General features: G+C 31.6%; 1 protein-coding gene across 6 annotated transcripts in view; it reads right to left on the reverse strand.

The window, feature by feature from the left end:
* LRBA (LPS responsive beige-like anchor protein) overlaps positions 1-22,767 on the reverse strand; it is a 754,439-nt gene that overhangs the window by 423,768 nt on the left and 307,904 nt on the right. For all 6 annotated transcript variants that reach the window (XM_063108839.1, XM_063108840.1, XM_063108844.1 and 3 more), the window contains exon 37: positions 1,482-1,648. In XM_063108839.1, the coding sequence (XP_062964909.1) occupies positions 1,482-1,648 (167 nt within the window). The remainder of the gene's footprint in view (positions 1-1,481; positions 1,649-22,767) is intronic.

The raw sequence follows: 22,767 nt of genomic DNA on the forward strand, positions 1-22,767 counted from the left end.
CATGTAGTGCAAGGCACTATCCATGAAAGCAATATCCTAATTTATTCAGTACCTGATGTCAAAATGACATCAAATCTGTAACATTAAAGCACCTTGAAACTCTAAAACCCTCAATACAACACTCCTCCCTACCCCCAACTACACACACGCACACACGCACAACCACGGGCTTTTAGATAGTGCAAGGTAAGGAACCAGAGATCACTGACCCAGGAATACATATCATTTCCATGACCAACTATTACACCTGAGATCATCTGGAATATGATTAAAACAAACAAACAAACAAGCAAGCATGATATCTGTCTTCATTCCATCCTTTTGCTCTCAAGTCCTTGATCTGCATTTCTTTCTCTGAACACCAAATATTACATATCGAGAAGTGTAATTCATTATATGTAGATACTCTTTGTAATAAACATCGTGAGATATACCTAATTCTATATTAGTGAATACTTGTACTCAAAACAAAAACATCCTATTACAAGAAGTTTTCAACTCAAATTTTTTAAACTTTACTTTTTAAAAAATTAAAATTATTTTTTTCCCCTGGAAAATTTCTAAAACTAGATTTTGATGTTTGCTAGATGCATACATTGATTATAACACCAGTGGAAGCAAAAATCACACATAATATACAAGGGGTCTTCAAAAAGTTCATGGAAAGATTCATGTTATCTTTCAATTCTATTTTTCCACAAACTTTTTGAAGTATCCTTGAACAAGTAATTTACTATTTTCCTATTTTGGTTTCTTCTAGAAAAAGTTATGTAGAAATAAATTAAAACATAATTTTTTCTAATGGGAAAATATAAAACTTGTTCCATTAGCATTATTTAAAAGAGTCAAAATTTCTAAGACATATAGCATAAAATATTCCATGGAGAATAAATTTTACAATTGTCTAAGGTCCTCAGTCCTAAAAGGTAATTTATTTTGTTTCTAGAAAGTAGAATCAAAAATAGCATGTTCATTTTGGTTATTTTAAAAGGAGGTAGATACATTGAATAAAATTTTAAAGAAGGCATTTAACCATCACAGTCCTGCAATTTGCAACCTAATTCAAGAAAACAGCACATTTTACTATGTTTTCAAATTTATGCTAAAAACTCAAAAGTGTAAAATAGAGAACAGTGTTTAAAAATATTGTATTTGTATAAATTTGTCTATAAGTGTAGCTAATAAAATAGTTTACATTAACTGCTTCCCTTAACAATTCACTTCAAATGAATAAATAGATATAAGCAAGTATTCTTCAAAGAATATTTAGAAGTAATTGAGGGAATTGAGATAGCTACAAAGATTCATAGCTGTACTCATATGGATTTTCTCCTTCCTTTTTGCTTTAAATTCAAAGTAGATGATAAAATACAAAAAATCACTCTGTTCCTTCATCTGGCCTTGATCATATCCAAAGCCTTTTATCTGAACCTAGGCCATCTAAGAAAATCAGTGGCCAAATCCTAAAGGTATCCCTTTACCTCACTGCAGAATTTCCCCAGGCTCCATGCTTGTCTGTGAGAATGTTGATAATTTTCTGGATTAGCTGAGTTGCTGTCACATGATCTCGATATTTAGCTGCTCTTATCAAATGATCACACATCTTCTCATCTTCCCGTTTGTCTGCAGAATACTGGGCACACAGTGACTTGGATAGGAAATAAAAAAGAAACATTTATTAATACTGTAATAATATTTTTTAAAACTTTAAAATGCACTGTGAAATAATCTTTAGCATGAATCACACCAGCGAAAATTTTAAAGCTATTTTTATATCCCTCATTAACCTAATTGACTGAGATTTAGTGATCTGCTGTCTCAGTACAACAATCCCCAAGGAATTATTTCTCTGAAGTCAATCATAAGATACACTCAGAAGTGGTTAACATTTAAGCAGAGACCTGAACAATGAGAAACCAGTCACATAAGATGCAGTGGCCCAGCATTACAAACAGCATGACGTGAAGTTACAAAAGACATGAAACATAGTGGATAAGAAGAAGAATGGTATGAAATGAGTTCCGAGAGGTAGACAAGGCCTACATCATTTCCTGTATTTTATTCTAATGTGATGCAACAAGGGTGGAAGGTTTTAAGCATAAAGTGATGTGATCAATTTACATATTAAAATGATCACTATAGCTGCTATTTAGAGAATGGATTTTAATGGGACAAGAGAAGTGAAGTGGGGAAACAAGTTACCAAGCCACTGCAGCAGTCCAAACGAGAAACAAAAGTAGCTTACAAAAAAGTAAACTGAGCTAGTTCTCAACACCTTTAGAAAATGTTTGGTCTTTTAAATCCTAACTATGCAAAATAGATCGATCAGCAGCACTGGAATCAGCTGGGAGTTTATTAAAAACGGCAAATCTCAGGTCCCACTCCAAACCTACTACATCAGTATCTGGATTTTAATAAGATTCCCCAGATGATTTATACATGCATTAAAGTTTGAAAAGTACTGTCTTAGATATCATCAAATTTGCCAAAAAGTCTAGGATTCTTTAGCAATAATCAGATAAAATACAATTACTAGTTTTCAAAATGCTTATTTCTTTTCTTTGGAATTCAGAAACTTGCGGTGTCATGTTTATGATGCTACAGTTAATTAATTGCTTAAAATAAGAAAACATAAAGACTGATGTAAACTTGATTTTTTATTCCATTCAAAGGGTCTATTGGACTTTTCTCCTTAACTTCCAAATGTAAGTTCACAAATATCTACATACATATATACACACAACGCTTGCTAAGTAACAAATATGATGCTAGAACAAATATACTGGTTTATATATGTGATACACATTGTGGTTGTCTGCCTCTCCTACCACATACAAGTTTGGATAAATTGTTGCCACAAACTACACTCACCACTGCCCCAATGACAAAGGAGGGTCCTAACTGTCCTAAACCAATCAAAGTAAAAGTCACACACACACTGACAAACTGGCTAGAGAAGGGCACTTGATGTAACTGGTGCATTACGCAGAAAGTTCCGGGTTCTGTAGGATAGTACTCTCTTTCCCCTCAGGGTGTAAAGGAGGAAATACATAACTCCTTGTAAGTTGGAAGCTTTCTCTGTACCATAAAGGAAGCTGGCAAGAAGACAAAGCCAAAACCCAAAGAGAGCAGAACTATGAGAAACAGATGGAATCATGAACTTTAGGATCAATCAAATCCTAAAGACCAGCCTACTTTTATACTTCCTATGAGACTTTTTTTTAGATTTTTTTTATAAGAGCCAAAAAATTCCTGTTAATTTAGTGCCAGTATAAATTGGGTTTTCTGTTCCTTACACCAAAAGCAACCCAACAGATATGGTGTATATGTACATGCACAAGGAATCAAATATCTCTTAGCGTGTGCAAACACTATGCTATAGGGATCAGAGGTTGAATTTAATAATAGGGGACTTTGAGAAGATAAGTTATTCTTGGGTGGGAGTAAAGAGAACCTTTAAAGCAAAGGCAAGGCAGAAAAACATAGATCAATTCCAGGGAGAAGCAACACAGTCTGACCCCAAGAATAAAACACAGGTAGAAAAAGTAACAGATTGAAGAAAATCTGGAATGCAGAATCAGGATAGAAAAAAGTCACTAAGAATCATAGTGTGTTTATATGAATAAACATAGGACTGTGAAGCAAAACAAAAACCAGATTACAGTATCACCCTTGCTTATATCTCCTGCCAGTTCTGGGCAACTAACTCATTTACATTTTTAGGTCTAAATGTCCTTATCTGCAAACTGAGGGGATTATGTTAGCTTTAAGAATTTGTCAATTAGAAGATTATGGGCAACCACTGAGAAGTTACTCAAGAGTACTTGAGTACCATCTCTGAGAGACATACACCGGTCAAGGCAAACTATTTATTTAATTTAAATATTGATGTGAGGAAAATAAGTCATATTAGGAACTAAGTTAATTTACAAGAAATTAAAAGCAAATGTCATATACTATATTTAAAAAAACAGATTGAGCCAAACAAACCACAGGAAAGTTGTTTGTTATATTACTTGAGCAAACAAAAGAAAGAAAACGATTTTAAAACATCTGAAGGGACAGTAGTTCAAGTGAATCATTAGAGAATCATTCCACTGTAACAAAAATGTCAACAAATATGTGATATTTTCAGAGATATTATTCAAGAGTGAGGAAGCATCCTATAGGTTACTTTATTCTTAGCCCAACTACACACTGAAATGAATAGTACAAAATGGGAAATATTTGAGGAATTTTATACTTTCAACATTCTCTACTATATCCATGATCTGCCCTTGTCTAACTTCACCTGATAGGAGAAAATTCAAATTATTCTTAGAATTTAAAAAATTAAAAATTGGTTTCTTTACTCCCCTGAAACACCATACCTTCACATTAAATAGTACTAAAAGTACCAAAAAGACATTATTGTATAACCTATTATTTCTATTTTGTTACTATTAGGATAATATAACTTTATCAAGTTATGTTTTATAAATATTTGACAAGCTATTAAAGTTTGCTTGGAAAGGCATAATTATAAAAACAAGAGCTCAAGGTAAGCTAAATAGTAAAATGGTTTAAAGTGTTCTTTAATGGATCCTCCTTTACAATTTGAACAGCAACTTTTCATATCTGACATAAAATCTATAGATATAAATCACATTAAAGGGCTATTCTTTCCCGATTATCAATCTCTGTCTCTTTGTGGAACATTAAAGTCACATTTGACCTTAAAACATGATAAAAAGAAACCAAACAAGAATGTTTTGTAAAAATATGATGAACTTTTATCTATTTCGTAAAATATCTTCACGATATAAATTGAAGATATTCTTACTAAAAAACAATAATAAATTCTATGTATGACATATCATTCAAAGTCAAGTACACATGAGGAACATTTGCTTCAAAATCAAATACACGCTACTTATCAGTGGTACACATATTTGTATATGTGTGTGTGCTTGTGTTTGGAGGTTGAATGGGGTACCGCAAGAGACCCTACCAAAAAAATGCCATTTATCAATAAAACAAAGGGTCAGATCTAAAACTTGCATTCAACTTTATGTTAGGCAGAATTTCTTATACTTCAATCAACTTTTCTGTTTTCCTATTTTAAGCATCAGATTAAACTAGGTAATATAACATCACAACCTGACCAAAAAAATGTCTGAATCCAAAAAGAAAAGAAATAAGCATCTTGGGAACTAACAATTCACTTGCTAAAGAAACCTAAGATTTATTACTGTACAATTAATAAACTAAATATAAGATAAACTTCCTTCTTAAAAGAAACTCAGTTACTTGCAGTAAAAGGATAAAGTAATCGCTGAAGAGAAAAACAATTCAGAATGGCCATTTGTAACCAAGTGACTGCTTTGGCTCGTTAAATATAAATGAATAGAGACAATACTATATTCAATCTTTCCTTCCAGATGTCATGGCTCTACCTAACTTTCCCAGTTGTCCTTTTGATGAAAGTTCAGACAGGAGTGAACTAAAAATTAAGTAATTCCTCTGGTTTCCTCCTGTCATCGATCCAACCACCCTTGTTGGTTTTCAGGTTTTTTCCTTTATAATTCCTTATTATAAAATGTTGGCATTTCCCCAGGGCTTTGTCAAATATCCCTTGGCAATATCATCTACTCCCATATAATTTACTGTCATCAATTTAGGCCTAGCTTTCACATTTTCATATCTGATCCGGCTGTTTTTCCTAAACCCTGAACCCACAATTCTATCTGCAGGATAATCTCTACTTGTCCAATAAGCACATAAAAATTAAAAATACAAAAAAATAAACATATCATCTTCACCCGAAACATGCTATTACACTTGAGAGGGCAAATTTTTCTATTCACTCTTCTCTGTGACTTCTTGACTTTCCTCACTTCACATCCCATTCATTCCATTTTAGCAAAACCTCTTCTTAATCAGTCTGATCACTGCTATTACAACAGATCTTTATTAGTTCACAGCTCAGCTCTCAAAATAATTTTCTAATTGGCCTCTTATTAAAAGTCCCAGAAATATTTCCACAAGGATTTATGTTGCTATACCACAGATATATTTATATACTCCACTCCCAAAAAAGAGCATAACTGTCTAAAATATTGGAAAACTAGGACCATATTTTACTAGCTAGAACTTGTGACCTATAATTCAACTATGTGGGACACTATCTTTCATCACACCTGCCTATGCATCCTATATTACAAACACACACAGATTGTAAGCTACTTCCCAAGACTGTAAGGACAAAAAAATATATTTTTCTTATAGATTTTTTTAAAATTTCCATTGAGAAGGTGATGGCTAGGATTTTATGAACAAACTATTAGATACAAGGAAGTTATGCAGAGGAAGAGATCTGGAAATATAGATACCCTTTTGATTCTTTGACTGAATACATAGAGTAAAACCATCTAAAATTTTCAAATTAATTGGAAATTAAACAATTCATGTCTGAGTAACTTACAGATTAAAGATGAAGTCACAGGATAATTGGAAAAAATTGTGCAATCAGCTAAAACGGTATTTTTTTAAATTGGTTATGAATATTCATAAGATACAAAGCTGATTGTCACCCCTCGTGCCCATGATGTGGGGGTCAAATTCATACTGGCTGTATACCCACTACCACAAATTGCAATTGTACCCATGTCCCCCACCCAATAATCCCCAACTTCCCTCCCCCTCCCCCCTTACCCCCCATTCCACTTTGTAGCCCTTATAATGTTCTCTCCCTCTGCAAGTCCAACACACTACTGTGGTCTTTCTTTCCTTCCTTCTTCCTCTCTTAGCTCCCACATATGAGTGAGTACATGCAGTATTTATCCCTCTGTACTTTGCTTTTTTTCACTCAACATAAGTTTCTCCAGGCTTATCCATGTTGTTGCAAATGGGAATATTTCATTCTTTTTCATGGCAGAGTAGTATTCCATGGTGTACATATACCACATTTTCCTTATACAATCATTCATCGATGGACATTTAGGTTGGTTCCATGTCTTGGCATTGTAAACAGAACGGTGATGAACATGGGAGTGCAGGTATCCATTCGACATGATGATTTCCATTCCTCTGGGCATATACCCAGAAGTGGGATTGCTGAATCATATGGAAGACCTATCTGTAGTTGTTTGAGAAACCTCCACACTGTTTTCCATAGTGGTTGTACTAATTTACAGTCCCACCAACAGTGTAGGAGTGTTCCTTTCTCCCCACACCCTCACCAGCATTTATTACTCACTGTCTTTTTGATTAGAGTTAGTCTAACCAGGGTGAGGTGGTATCTCAATGTAGTTTTAATTTGCATTTCCCTGATGACTAGTGATGTTGAGCATTTTTTCATGTACCTGTTGGCCATTTGTATGTCTTCCTTTGAAAAATGTCTAGTCAGCTCCTTTGCCCATTTTTTAATTGGTTTCTTTGTTATTTTACTATATAATTGTTTGAGTTCCTTGTATATTATGGATATTAATACTTTGTCAGATGCATAGTTTGCAAAAATTTTCTCCCACTCTGTAGGTTGTCGTTTTGCTCTTAAAACAGCATTTAAAGGAAAATTTATAGCTTTAAATACCGTACTACAAAAGAAGAGAATGCTGAAAACAATGATTTGAGTTTCTAACTAAAATCAATGACTTAAACTTCCACTAAAGAGCAAACAAAACCACAAATGAGCAGGAGAAAAAAGACATAGTAAAGATTTAAATTTAAAAATCAATTAAAAAAAGAAAAATCATATAGGAATACCAATAAAAACCATCAGCTGGTTCTCTGACAGTATTAACAAAATTAACAAATATCTAGCGAGAATGTTCAAGAATAAAAAAGAAACATATTACCAATATCATAAATTAAATGAGGGACACTTCACTACATATCCTACAGAAATTAAAAGATATATGGAAACATTATGAACAATTTTATGCCACTTAATTCAATAACTTAGATAAAATGTATAAAATCCTTGAAAGATACAAACTACTAAAAATATGAATAGATTTATATCTACTAAATAAATGAACTGAATTAAAACCTTACCACAAATATATCTCAGGCCTAAATGGCTATATTGGTAAATTGTACCAAACATTTAAGGAAGAAATAATACCAATCTTAAATTCATTCAGATGATATAGGCTAAGTCACACATTACAACCAATTTTACATTACAGGAACAGAAAACTAAAAACCAACACAATTTGTGTAACAGACAAATTATAAGATTTTGTGTAAGATCCTTAACAAAATACTAGCTTTTAACTATATAAAAAAATGGATTATACATCAGGATCCATGGAATACAAGGTTGACTTAATATTTGAAAATCAGTAAGTATATTTACCATGTAATAGGAAAAAGGAGAAAAACATATCTCAATTGTTTGTTTTTTTTTTTTAAGAAAAGCATTTTACAACATTCAACACCCTGTCATAATAAAAACACTCTACAAACTAGGAATAGAAGGAAAATTCCTTAACCATAAGAAGAACATCGATAAAAAACCATCCAACTAAAATGTGGACAAAATAAATATGTGCTCTCTCAGGACTTCCATTCAATACTGTAATGGAGTCCTAACCAGTTCAATGAGGCAAAAATAAGAAATAAAAAGCAGACAGTCTGGAAAAGAAGAGGTAATACAGTTTCCATTTTTCAATGATCTATTCATGTATGTAAAAAATCCTAAGAATTCTAGGAAAACTACTAGAATTTATAAGTGGGTTTAACAAGTTTCTTGTATACAAGGTTAACATACTAAAATCAAGTGTATTTCTACATACTAGCAATAACCAACTGGAAAATGAAAATAAATAATACCATTTACAACAGCATTAAAGGCATGAAATACTTATCTATATATTAAAATTTTTACAGATCTATACAATATAAAACTACTAAACATTGTGTGGTAGTTTGAATGTCCTCCAAGCTCACGTTGAAACTTAACCCCAATGTGGTGGTAGAAGGGGGGGCCTTTAAGAGCTGATTAGATCTAGAAGAAAATGCCCTCATGAATGAACTGATCCATTCATGAAGTAACGGGTTGATGGGTTAATGGGTTGTCATGGGCGAGGTTCTGACAGCTTTAAAAGGAGCATAAGTGAGAAGGTTAATTCTCCTGCTCAGGCCATTCTTGCCATGTGATACCCTGGTCACCACAGAACCCTGTGAAGAATTCCTACCCAGAGGAAGGCCCTTACCAGATGCAACTCCTGGGGCCCAATTGACTGTGGACTTCCCAGCCTCCAAAACCTTAAGAAATAAATTTCATTTTCTGTAAATTACCCAGTTTCAGGTATTCTGCTAGAAGCAACACAAACGGACTAAAATACATTGCTAAGAGAAATGAAGAAATACACAATGTTTATAGATTTAAAAACTCAATATTGTAAAAATGTCTACTCTCCTCAAATTAATTTTATATATTCAACACAATATTAATCAAGATTTTAGCAGGAGTTTTTATGGATATTGATCAACTGATTCTAAAACGTATTTGAAAACAGAAAAGAACAATAATAGCAAAACAATTTTATAAGAGAAAAACAAAGTTGTAGGACTTCACACTATTTTAACTGTACTGTAAAACTAGAATTCAAGGTTATTGAGGAAGTAAGAATATCCTTTCACAACTGGTACTGAAATATCTCACTGTCCATGTGAAAAAAAAAGAATCTTGTTTTTCACTTCATATCATACAAAAAGTGTTTAATTCAAAAACAGAACAATGACAGATATGAAAGTTAAAACTATAACATTCCCAGAAGAAAACATAGCAGTAGTTCTTAATGACCTTCAGATAGCCAGTGTTCCTATTGGACACCATAAAAGAAACCACAAAAGAAAATCACAATTGTAAAAAAATTGATAAATTAGACTTTCATCAAAACTTATAACACCTGCTCTTTAATGATACTATTTATAAAATGAAAATAAGTTACAAATTGGGAAAAAATATTCATCTTGCATAAAACTGACAAGTGACTTCTTTGTAGGATATATAAAGAATTTTCACAACTCAGTAACACAAACAACCCAATTTAAAATATTGTGCAAAGTATTTGAAAAGAACACTTCACAATATACAAATGGCTAATAAGCACATGAAAAGACGTAAGTAAGCAGAAAATGCAACTAAAAATCATAGTAAGCTATCACTATATACCCACTAGAAGGGCTGAAATTACAAAGACTGATAATACCAAGTACTGACAAGCATGCAGAACAACTAGAATTCTCACACCTACCTCCCTGATTGGAGTATAAAATCTACAACTACTTTAGAAAATAGTTTGGTAGTTTCTTGTAAGCTTAAACATATACTTACAATAGCATCTAGGAATTCCACTTCTGGGTATTTCTCCAAAATGAATAAGAACATATTTCCACAAAAATAACATGTACAAAAATGCCCATAGTGCTTTTAGTCATAAGAGCCAAACCCTGGAAACAACCCATTATCTGCCTATAGATAAATGGAGAAACAAAGTAATACTACTCACCAATAAAAAAAAACTAGTAATACATTCAACAACATGGACAAATATCCAAAACTTTATGTTGACCAAAAGAATCCATACACTAAGAGTACCTACTGTATAATTCCATTTATATGAAATTATATAACAGGCAAAACTATCTATAATAGAAATCAGATCAGTAGTTGTCTGGAGTTGGATATGAGTATATGGAGAGGAATTTTTAGGAATATTTTAGAAAACAGTTCAGCAAAAAATGAGCACATATACCAAGTAGGTAAATACCTTCTATAAATCAATAAGGAAAAGACAGATAACCAATAAAAAAACTGGGAAAGAGAGGAACAGATGTTTTACAGAAGTAAAACATAGATAATACATAACAAGTAGAAGAATAGACAAACAGCTTCATTTGTTTAAAAAAAAAAATCCAAAGTAAAAACACAACTTCCAAGTTGCCAAAAAAAAAAAATCACTGATCAGTTGTTGACAATGTGGAGAAACAGAAGTGGCTATCCACTGATGCTGGGAGTGGTGCCCATTTCTGCAAGATAGTGTGGCAACATCTATTAAAACTGAAAATATGAAGATTTTGCAGTCAAGTAATGTCATCCTACAGAATTGCATGAGCACATACACCAAATGACATGTAAAATGTTCGAAGCAGCACTAATCACAATAGCTAAACACTGAAAACAGCCCAAGTGCCCATCAAACAGTTGAAGAGATCATGAAAAACTAATGGTCTACTATCTATGGAATAATTAATGGAATAATTCACTATACAGCAGTGAAAACAAAACAGGAAAATGTAAGAAAATAAATAAATTGCACAAACATAATGTTTAACTAAAAATGCCACAACAAAACATATACTTTATGATTCTATTTATATAAAGGTCAAAAATTGGTAGAGAAATTATGCTAAAAGAAACAGACTTAAATGCTGAAAGAAAAACAAAAACAAGTATGTCATTCCATAAAATTCAGAACAGTGGTTATCTTAATGAGGCAGAAAGGGGTCACGATTGGAAAAGCAGAGGGCTTCTCACAAACTCTTCTTTTCAGTATGAAGAAAAAGAGATAAGTGAATGATTTTAAATGCCCAACGTTTCTAGATTTAAGTTTTCAGGATAATATATGTTATGACAAACAGGTCATAAAGCAAATTTTCCTTAAGTTTGTATATTATTGTGAAATAAAAATACACTTAAAATTTTCAAGGCTAAAATCTCAAAATTATATAAGCCTTTCTCCTAATTTAGTAATGTTTAATGTTAATTAAACAATTTAACTGTATTTGTTTCAAAAGCTTTGTATTTAAAACTTATTTTAAAGATTTTTAAAAGAAACATTTATTTTTAAGAGCAAATCAAAGAGTAATGACATATGAAATAAAAAGAAAGTTTTTTCTTCTCCTTCCTCCCTTTTGGCCAGTGGTTCTACAGAGGCAGTCACTGTTTAGAGTAAGATGTCATTCCTATAAAAATAGAATCAAACTATACATCATTCTATGTCAGGACATATAGTTCTACCTTCTTTCTTTTACATGGCTGCACACAGAATATTACATTTTTAGTTATCTAAACATAGCTTCTACCAAACACTTTTAAGTGTACTACTTCTCAATTTGTCTCAAAATCACTTACGGTATAAATTACTTTTTCTCACTGGAAAGCATTTAAAAAGGAAATCATCTAATGGACAACAAATGAAGAAGTTTCTCAGTATTTCACTTTTGGAGGTCTCTGTACTTGAGCACCTCAGACTTAAAGTCTGATCTCAAAAATAAATAAATAAATAAAACGTCATCTACAGAAACCTGAAGAAGATTCCTGAAAAAGACTTAGAAAAATGGAAGCTTGAAAACCGCAGTGGCAAACAGAAGTCAACCAATGACAATGTGTTACAGCCACCTTTAATTCTGAAGTGATTCCTGTCATGCAACGCCTCAAAGTATTGATTTCTCTCAGCATGAAAAAGCCTAAGCCAATGAAACAGATATAGGCAGCAGTACCCCTACCACACCCCCCCCATTTCTCCCCACATAATAGCATTCAAGGTTAAAACAGGCAGAACACTTATCAAAGTATCTTTTCCATTTCTTCTTGTTTTAATGGATTGGATACAATGTATTGGGTTCTTATCTCTACAAACTGCAATTCTCAAACATTTTTAAATGATTTGAAGATTAATATAGGCTCTAATCTTTTAATTTTTTGATAATCTTTATTTTTGATAACTAAAAAAACTTGTTTTATAATGGTTTTATATAATATTTGAAAAAACAAGCCAACACTAAGAAGCAGTTTCCAATTGTGTGTCAAATCCACACAGTGCATTACATTTTTTTTCCTTAAGTTTCCAAATCTGCAAAATTTCTTTTTCAAGATAATTAGTATATTCAATATTATACAATGTTCTCGTCTTTCACGGCCCTTTATCGGTTCCTGTATTATGTTATTATTTCATTACTTCATTAGGATTATTAACAACAACACCACAAAATTCTTAGGTAAATACCTAAACACCTTCCAAAAAGACATGGTGAATACTTCAACAATGCCTGCACGCATCATACCTGTTTAATAAATCAAGTAAAATGTGGCTAGTATCTGAGTTCAATAAAATTAACACAGAATTTAAACAATGAATAAGTTTAAACCCGATAATTATATTTTTCAGATCATAATATGAGACAGAAATATATCTTCACATAAGATTGTATATACAATTATGATGCATACACAAATAAAATTAAAAAGCTTTAATTTCTTAAACTATTATTTTTTAACTCAACATATCTACCTAACCAGAATTTTTTAAAGCATACAAAACTAGGGTCTTTTACTTGTTTAGTAAAGTTTCTTACCTAAATGATTAAATATATTTACTACTACAAATTTTATACTTAAGTTTCATTAAAATAACTCAAGAACAAGCATGAGGAGCACTTCAACTCTGTCAGATGGTGTTTCCCAGGTCAATCCTTGCATTTGGCTCCCAATAAACTTCACAAAAAAAAAAAAAAAAAAGAACAAACATAGAAGCCAGAAAGAAAAACGTGATTAATTAAATCATATAACACTGTAGTTAAGAGAACAAACTCTAGAGCCAGCTGACTTGAGTTTAAATCTTGACTCTTAACATGTTCATGCTCAGGCAAGCTATTTAAAACCCCGTGCCTTAGTTTCCTCATACAAGAAAAGGAGGTAATGTGATATGGTTTACAGGAGGATCAATAAGAATAGAGACATGAAATGATTTGAACACTGCCAGGCAAACAGCAGTAATACCTAACATTTATTGCAGGCTTAGTTGTGACATTACCAAAAGACATAACAGTCCCTTTCTTCTGGCATCTCAATGCAGCTGAATAAAATAATTACAATATGAGATGACTGCTCAGAGAGGTATACACAGTATGGTTGGGAGGAGAGAAAAAGAAGGAACTATTTAGAACCAAGGAGTATTTCACAGAGAAATTGAAGACGAAGTAACTGTTCACCAAGAAAAAAGGACTTTAGAAAAAAGAAAAAAAAAAAAAAAAAAAGGCATAATAAAGCAAAAAAAAAAAAAAAAAAAGACAGCACACTCAAATAACTTTTTAAAAAAGCAAAAATAGGAATAACACAATAAGACTTGTAATTACCTCAGCCCTCTCTTTTTAAATATCCTGATACATGTTTATATTTTTCTTGGGTACCTAACACATTTCCTTCATAAAGAAATTATTCCTCAAAGGTTTATTTATATAAGCCATTTAACACATAAAATATTAACTAAATTCATATTTCTCAGGTGAATATAGTACACTGCTATAGCTTCTTTAATTCTTATTCAAATGTATTGCTAACATAGACCATTTGAAAACAACACATCTGAATGTGAACTGGCTTTTAGGTACTGTTTCTTAAACTTTCTGTATTGAAGGACCAGTTTTTGTTTTTTACAACACTGAGGACTGATGCTTTTTGGAAACAATCTGACTTTGCCAGATATTCAAGCTATAAAAGATTCTAAATAATTTCTGTATTCACTTCTTTGTGGATGACTAAGAAGTAGTTTGAGTCAGCAGATCACACTTAAGTAGAACAGATACAAGACAAATAGAAGGAAACTATTTTTATCAACTCATGTACTACCAACTTGCTTTCTATGATAAAAATCTTGCTTTGTAAAATAAAACTTTGCACTATAAAATACCTGACCTTAAATAAGTGGTCTTCAAAAAGTTCATGGAAAAATTTGTATTATCTTTTAATTTTATTTTTCCATGAACTTTTTGAAGTACCCTCGTATTCAGTGCTTACTTTTATTTTATTAAACAACAGTAGCCAATGTTCTAACTCCATATGTGCAAATCCTAAGTGATAAAAAAAAGTGTTATATAAAATACACTATGAAGATTTTTAATTCGCTTAGTTTCTTGTCTATCTTTACTTTAAAATTCATTAAGAAAAGGCAATTTTTATACTAATACATGATCTGGTCAACTGTTAAGATAACCAGGAGATACTATAAATTGAAAACTTAAACAGAGGCCTGTATATCTATGAGGAATATATTCAGACCTTTTCTTGGAGGAGATTTGTGACAGCACTGAGAAGTCTGATTTTCTCTCAAGAATAGATTTTGTAGTATTTGAATATACTGAGAAGATAATGAAAAGAATATTTTTCAGTTTGGACTTAATTTGATCCACAATGCCCATAAGTATGAAGTCAATTTTACTAATGTTATAAACCCTTTGCTTTTTCTAGCTTCCCAGTTTTAATGTAGTACCCAGTAATATAGCTGTTTTCTGATGCTGGAGTAGCATCACTTAAAAATTTTCAAACAAAGGAAGACTCACCAGTTCACCTTTAAGTGGTTTTCCTTTGCCCCACCAATGATAGCTCCTTTATTTTCATAAACAGCTCTAAAAACTGTGATTTTTTTATATATGTGTTTATATATATGTGCCCTGTACAGGTGTGTATATGATCTATGCAAAAGTTGTCCACAAAAGACTAAGAGTAGAAAATGTTGTGAGCCCCATCTTTTAATCGGGCCATTTTCAAAAAGCCTAAGTAGAGAGTGAAACAGGGTAAAAACATACACTGAATGAATCTCTAAAAATAGTGCATTCCTGACTGAATTATCAAACTTTGGAAATGAACTGAGAAATATTATGATTGCACAATCCAAGTCTATGGAATCAGAACATAAATGGCAAATTTGAGTGGAAATTTCCCTAAAGGAATTTGATAGAACCATTGCCAATCAGCCTGAGGCAGGAGAAAAGGCTGACTTTGTACTGAGGAAAAACCAATATTCTTCTCTAAGACTGAAAATAGGTGGGCCTGGACTCCAGAAGGAAAAGGGTCAAAGGAGCTCTCACTGTAGGGGAGACGAACTAGGCCCTGCAACATGGCAAATAAACAAACAAGAGCTGGAAAGAGACAGAGCAAGGGTCAAGAGAAAACCTCCTGTACAGGAGCATGACCTATGAATTCTAGAAGATGCGGTATTCACCATAAATTTTATTTTCCTTCTTTACACTGTGATGCTTTTCTCTCATTGCTAGGCCTACAAAAGAGAAAAGGAGAAGTCTATGTCCATACTCTGGACAACGGAATAAAGAAAAAACAGCTACTGCTTGGAAAAGCCACTTTTATTACAGTAGGAGGTATCTTCCGGAGCTCTGGATAGAGGCCTTATGGCAAAGGTAAGAGTCCCAGACTAACTATGGGATATATAAGCATTTGCTGGATATTCCCAGAGATTATTTAGAATAGAAAAAAATAGCTCTGCTATTAAACACAATATCCACTCGCAATAATGGGTCTATTACATTTATTAAATCCCACTTATTCCTCACAAGGTAACTTCAGGTAAGCATCATTATTATCCTTATTTAAAGATGAGGCAATGATGCCTTAGCTCACATCATTTACTAAATGACAGAACCAAGATTAGTACACAAGGTTTTCTAACAGGAAAATCAGAGCTATGCTAAACTACAGCAGAGTTTTCTGTGGTCTCACTGGCTGAGTGCTCAAACTATAGTGATTTGGGCATTCAAAAGGACTAAGACACTTATAGTTAGTTATGCTAGTATATTACCTCTTTCATGCTTATTTTTCAATATCATTTTTATCTAAGGTGAAGAAAATAACAATGACAGAAAATAGACAAGATATAATTTAAATATATATGCAAGCAAATACTGCCAAGCTTAGCATTTCACTGTTCCTGCCCAACAAATGGAGAAATATAAATAAGGAATTTAAGTAAGGTGTCCAAAACCACAATGGTAGCAGATACCAAAGCTGGGATGAGAACTGGCATTCTGATGCTTTGCTATCAAGCTATGTTGACTCAAAATCTATTAATCAATCATCTATTCACTAAATGAGGAAAGTGATCAACACAAAGTGTACATCAACAAAGGAATATGGCAAGACAAAGGGGTGTAGAACAATCATGGGGAAAAGAATATCATCTTAACTTAAAAAAGTATCACTGATACTGACCACTCTCACTTAAGGTTTTTAATATGAGATAGCCAACTAGAGAAAAAAAGAAAAAAAAAAAAAAAAGAAAGGAGAAAATAAAAAGATGAAGAACAATGAAGAAAAAAATTTCTCTGTAAAACTAAAACTGCTATATAAATAATGAAAAAAATACTTTGCACTTTTTTCTAATTAAAAGTTGACTTTATAAGATTTAGTTTGCACTGTATTTTAACCACTAAATAAAAGAGAAGATGGAGAATACAATTCAGTAATGAAAATAATAAAATAAGGGGGGGAAAAAAAGATTGTCATTCAACAAATCTTTACATAGCTCAAGACATATTTTGTATTCTACCAATTACACGTGCACATAGGAATAAACATATAAAGTCAGTAGAAAAGAACAAAGTAAATAAACATACGTTCAAGGTTGGTTTGGTTTCAATAATCTACAAAAGTGAATGAAAAGAAAATATCAAGATAATTACATACGTGAGTCTCAAATAACTATTACTGCTATTTTACTGCCTATGTTTTATACTAGACTTATATTATAAACTCCAGATTTGAGCTATACTAATGACCTTTAACGACCCCCATAGTATAGAGAAATTAAGTGTCCTATCTAACACTACATAGTTAGTTAGTGGCATAACAAAGACTGAATCCCAGTTCTCTTAAATCTCAAATCTGTGTTTTCTATCATACACTACAGACTACAACAACAATTTTACAAATCACATGTAAATAAATATTTTAAATTGATGCTTTTAAGTCTTACAAAATAAAAGCTACAAAATAAAAACCTGTTCGGTAAAAGAGAAAGTAGATTGTAGGGTATTTAGAGGGTTTCTCATCATATCAAAACGCAACTCTTAACCTTTGGAAAATTTAAGTATTATACAAAGTCCATATTTCAACCATCAAATTATAAGTTCAGCAAATAATTTTCTTAAAGATTTAAATTCTCTGCCTTTATACATCATTTAATACTTGCTAAGATAAACAGTGGCAATCTACCAAGCAATGCAAAAGAAAATAATGATTTCTACTTTTCTTACTTTCTGCCTCTATGAGGATATAAATGGAAGGTAATTTTGAACAAAACATTTTCTTAATTTTAAATAATATAGAATCTCACATGAAAAAACTGAATTCTCAGATTTAGGATAGCTGGATATGGAGACCGTAACTGATCCTATATTATATCTTCTACTATTGATACCTTCATTCATTCAGCAATGCTTTATTGAGAGTTTCTATGTTCCAAGCCCACAATAGCTGTTGAAATTAAAATACAAGACAGATCCTGTTACATAGGAGTCAATATGTAGGGCTTTTATCCCTGAGCAGACACCAATAATTTCAAAACATTTTTAATGGATACAAGTAACTTTCACTAGGTATCCAAGAATAATAATATAATCCAGAATTTGAAAATTTAATATCTGTAACAAAAGAAATGACAGTGGAAGGAGGTCAGACTCTAACTACTTCTCCTACAACTATAATAAGAAAGGTGATGCGTGCAAACCACACAGACCCTGACATAAGAGACTCTCAAGCCAGAATACATAAACCTCTGAAAACTACATGTAAAATTTTATGGTTATATTTGTGTGAATTTCTCAAGGCCAGAGTCTCAAAAGAGTTCACAAACAAAAAAGAACTATTAACTCAAAATATAAGGTAAAGAGAATATTTTACATAATATAATCCTACTTTTATAGATATGAAATATATATACATACAAATATACATATAGTGTGCATTTATAATAAAAAGAATGAAATGTTTTGTGCCAAAACATTATCTGAGAGGCAACATTATCTTGGTGGGTCAATAACACTGGAGAATATTTTCATTTTATTTTACACTATTCTTTACTGTTACATTTTTCTTTTTTTTCTTTTCTTTTTTATTTGCCACAAATATTCTTCAGCTTAAAAATTACTGAATGAAAAAAAAAGAGCCACTCATCTAAACCAAATTTTTCTTAAGTCAGGATATGCCAAGTTAACCTTCTAGGAGGTACTTGAATTCTATTTTTAAAAGAATTTTGTGTTTTTATATAATAATCTAAATAAACCAATAAAAATAGATTTTGGGACATCTGGATTATAGATATGTAAAAGCATTTCATACACTTACAGCTCTTACACAATTATAACCAAATCAAGTCCAGGAAACAGCACACACAAAAAATGAATTTACAAATTTTTATGATTATTTAAAATGAAAGAGTATAACTTGTAATGAATTGATAACTATTAGATTGGACTATCATATAAAAATGTCATCAGCCAACCCACAAAAATTATCATATTCAGTTGATTATTTTTACCATAATAATGGCAAAACTTTTCCTTCATAGTATGACTGAGTTATTTTCATAGACTAAGATTTCAGTATTGACTTAATATGTATAACTGAGTCTACACTGTGAAAATGGCTTGCTGAAGCAGAGTAATGTAATAATTGCAATATTCTTGGTTACATGGGAGAAACACAAGACAAATTAATATGAAGTGATGTATCATGCATTAAATAAATGAAAATTTGACAGAAACTTAAAAATAGAAAAATGAAGGGAGATTATAGCACAGACTTTGAGTTATTCTCCCAAATCTTCCTTCTTCAACTGTACCAGAATCTCCTAATTTTTAGCAGGATTTATAGCCATGTAAAATAAAGAGTACATTTCCCTACTTCATATTATTTTGCCTCAATTAATGAAACTAATAAATGGCTTAGAAAGGAAAATGATGAATTTAAATTTTAGACAAAGAAGGGACTAGGAAGACACGTAGGTAGAGAAATATAGCAGATTTCTGGAAAAGTGAAATTGAAGGTGAGATCTGCACTACAGTCAATTACATCAAAGGTAAATTCCACCAACCCTTTAAAAAGCAGATAATTCCAATACTACCTACCTTGTTCTTGAGCATAAAAAAAGAACACAAATATTATAATTCTTTCCATGAGGTAAGTTTAATACTGATGCCAAAATCTGTCAAATGTCTAAGAATGCATGGAATGTTAAAAACAACCACAACCCAATGTAACTTATGAACAGAATGCAAAAAACACAAATAATACATTAGCAGACAGAATCTGGCAGCACATTAAAGAAAAAAAAAATGGCCAAAACTTATAAACATAATACTGACATATCTAACATGAAAAGTACACTGTCAACTCCCCTGCTCCACTTAAAGATGAAAAAATTCAGCAACACTCTTCATTAAAAAAAAAAAATCCACAAGACAGAACTGAATGAATACTTCATTAAAATAATAACTATATTTATCTCAGCTCAAACTATACTTATCTCATCATATTTAGTGGATAAATACTGAAGCATGTCTACTAAAGTCAGGAACAAGAAAAAGTACCCACTACTATTTTTTAACATTACACTAATATATAAGCCAATTCAATAAGGTACGAAAAAGCAATCAGAAGAATAAAAGTTGGAAAGAAGGAAGTAAAACTATCAATACCTAAAGATTATATGATTGCATTCCCAAACAGCCCAAAAGAATTAAAACACTCCTTTTTGAACCAGACAGGCTGAATCTAATGTTAGACAAATAGGATAAGCTATAGCAATTCTGAAAAAGAATTAAAAAGGGCAATAAGCAGAAGGAGCACAGCCCTAGTAGTATTAAAAAACATAAGGTTAAAAATTAAAACAGTCTGACTTCAGTAATATGAAGTCACATACAGACTAAGGAAAAACAGAACATCTGGAAATAGATCCCAAAATATATAGGCATTTAGTATATGATAACAGTAGCATCTCAAATCGATGAGGAAAATTTTGGACCATGCAGTAGAGGTGTAGGGAAAACTAGGTAGAAATATAAAATAAGTTTGATTCATAACAGTTTATACTAAGATAAATTCCAAATAAAGTAAATATTTAAATGTAAAATGATAAAACTACAGAAATACTAGAAGAAATAAGCAGGGAATTCCTTTATAATGTATATGTGCAGAAGACTTCTAACTGCCTACTAAATATTTAGAGGCCATGAAAGAAAACATTCATACATTCAATAAAAAGTTTTTTAAAAACTTATGCAGGACAACAACAACAAAAACACCATAACTTTGTATTTCAACAATATAGCTAAAGCTTGATGTAAATTCCTTTTTTTCCTTTTTGGCTTAATGAATATCACTTATTCACTATGAAATCTTTATACTATATGTTCCATGTGTTAAGAATAAATATACATTAAATCTTGGTTAAAAAAAAATACCATAACTAACTCAACAAGCAAAGTGGTAAAAATTTTGTAACATATATCAAAATATATGATTGATTCCTTAATTTATATAGAGATTCTACACAATCCATAAGAAAAGCAATCCAATGGAATTTGCAAAGAATATGCTCTCAGAATGGGAAATATAAAAGGCTCAAAGATAATCAGCTTCACTCATAAAAACCAGACACGTAAGTTAAAACTACACACTACCATATATAACCTATGAGAGTGACAAAAGTCCAAAAGTTTGATAACACACTCTTTGAGGAAACAGACATGCATACTTTACTAATGAAAGTATAAAAGATCATCAAAATATACTATTAAGATTTTAAAAACAAGATATAGAACATTATTTATAATATGATAGCATTCATATAAATAAAGAGGAATAGGAATACACATTCCTATTTGAGTGTATGTTCATAAAGAAACCCTGAAAGGATTCATAAAAAAGAAATTAACAATGCATTCCTGTAAGAGCAATGAGGAGGAAGGCAACCTGGAGCGGGTTATAAGGGGATTTTTCTACTCTGTCTTCTGTTAATTTTTTATTGTAAATTACCTATAGAAGAAGTTAAATATATAAAATGAAATTTTAAATATTTAATGTCCTTATATAAAGGTTTTAGATAGTGCTGACATCATCTGAGATTGTTAAAACAGGACACAGAAGTTAAAAATACAAGTTGGTTTTCTTCTGAAAGACCTATTCTACTGATAAAAAGAATAAGAAATGTAATAGGACAAAAAAAATAGAAGGAGAACCATGAGAAATTTTTTTAAAAAAACAACTAATAAGAAAAACACCAGGTAAGAGAATCATACAAAAAAAGAATTTCAAAACAGAAGGGTTTGTTATCAATGTCAAAAACTGTACAGATCAAGAAATATGAAGAATGAAAAACAACCACTAGATAGTATAATTAGCAGATCATTAGTGATATTCAAGATAGCAATTATAGTTCACTTGTCCTAAGACAGAAGATGAAAGGGAGAGGAAGCCAGATTGCAAGACACTGAAAAGTAGAAGGAGGTGAAAAAGCAAAGACACCATTCTAGCAAAAAGTCTAGCAGAATGAAAAAAAGCGAGAGTGAAAATGGAAGCTTGAGAATTCTAACAACATTTAGACAAGGTTGCCAAAGCCATAGCAGATGACAATTAAACAGAAGCATAAATATATCAACACCAAGAACCTACAACATACTTCCAGAAAGGTCATTTGAGAGGGAGAAAAAAAAAATTCCCAGCATATTAAATAGTAACCTCATTCAAAATAATACACACTTTGTTAAAGAAAAACAAAGAGTGCAGTCAATGTTTATAGAAATTACCAATGATATTTAAAAAACATGACTTTTCAATCAAAACGACCCTTAATAGTAAGCTGCCTATTTTATACTCAATGAGGGCCTGGAACTGAAAGTTCACGGTATTCTGGAAGCAGGTATCAAGGCAAATCTCACAAGTAACAGAGGCACATCATCTAAGGATCTTTTTCACATTAAGAATCC

This window comes from Cynocephalus volans, chromosome 9 (assembly GCF_027409185.1).
Source record: "Cynocephalus volans isolate mCynVol1 chromosome 9, mCynVol1.pri, whole genome shotgun sequence".
Taxonomy (NCBI): domain Eukaryota; kingdom Metazoa; phylum Chordata; class Mammalia; order Dermoptera; family Cynocephalidae; genus Cynocephalus; species Cynocephalus volans.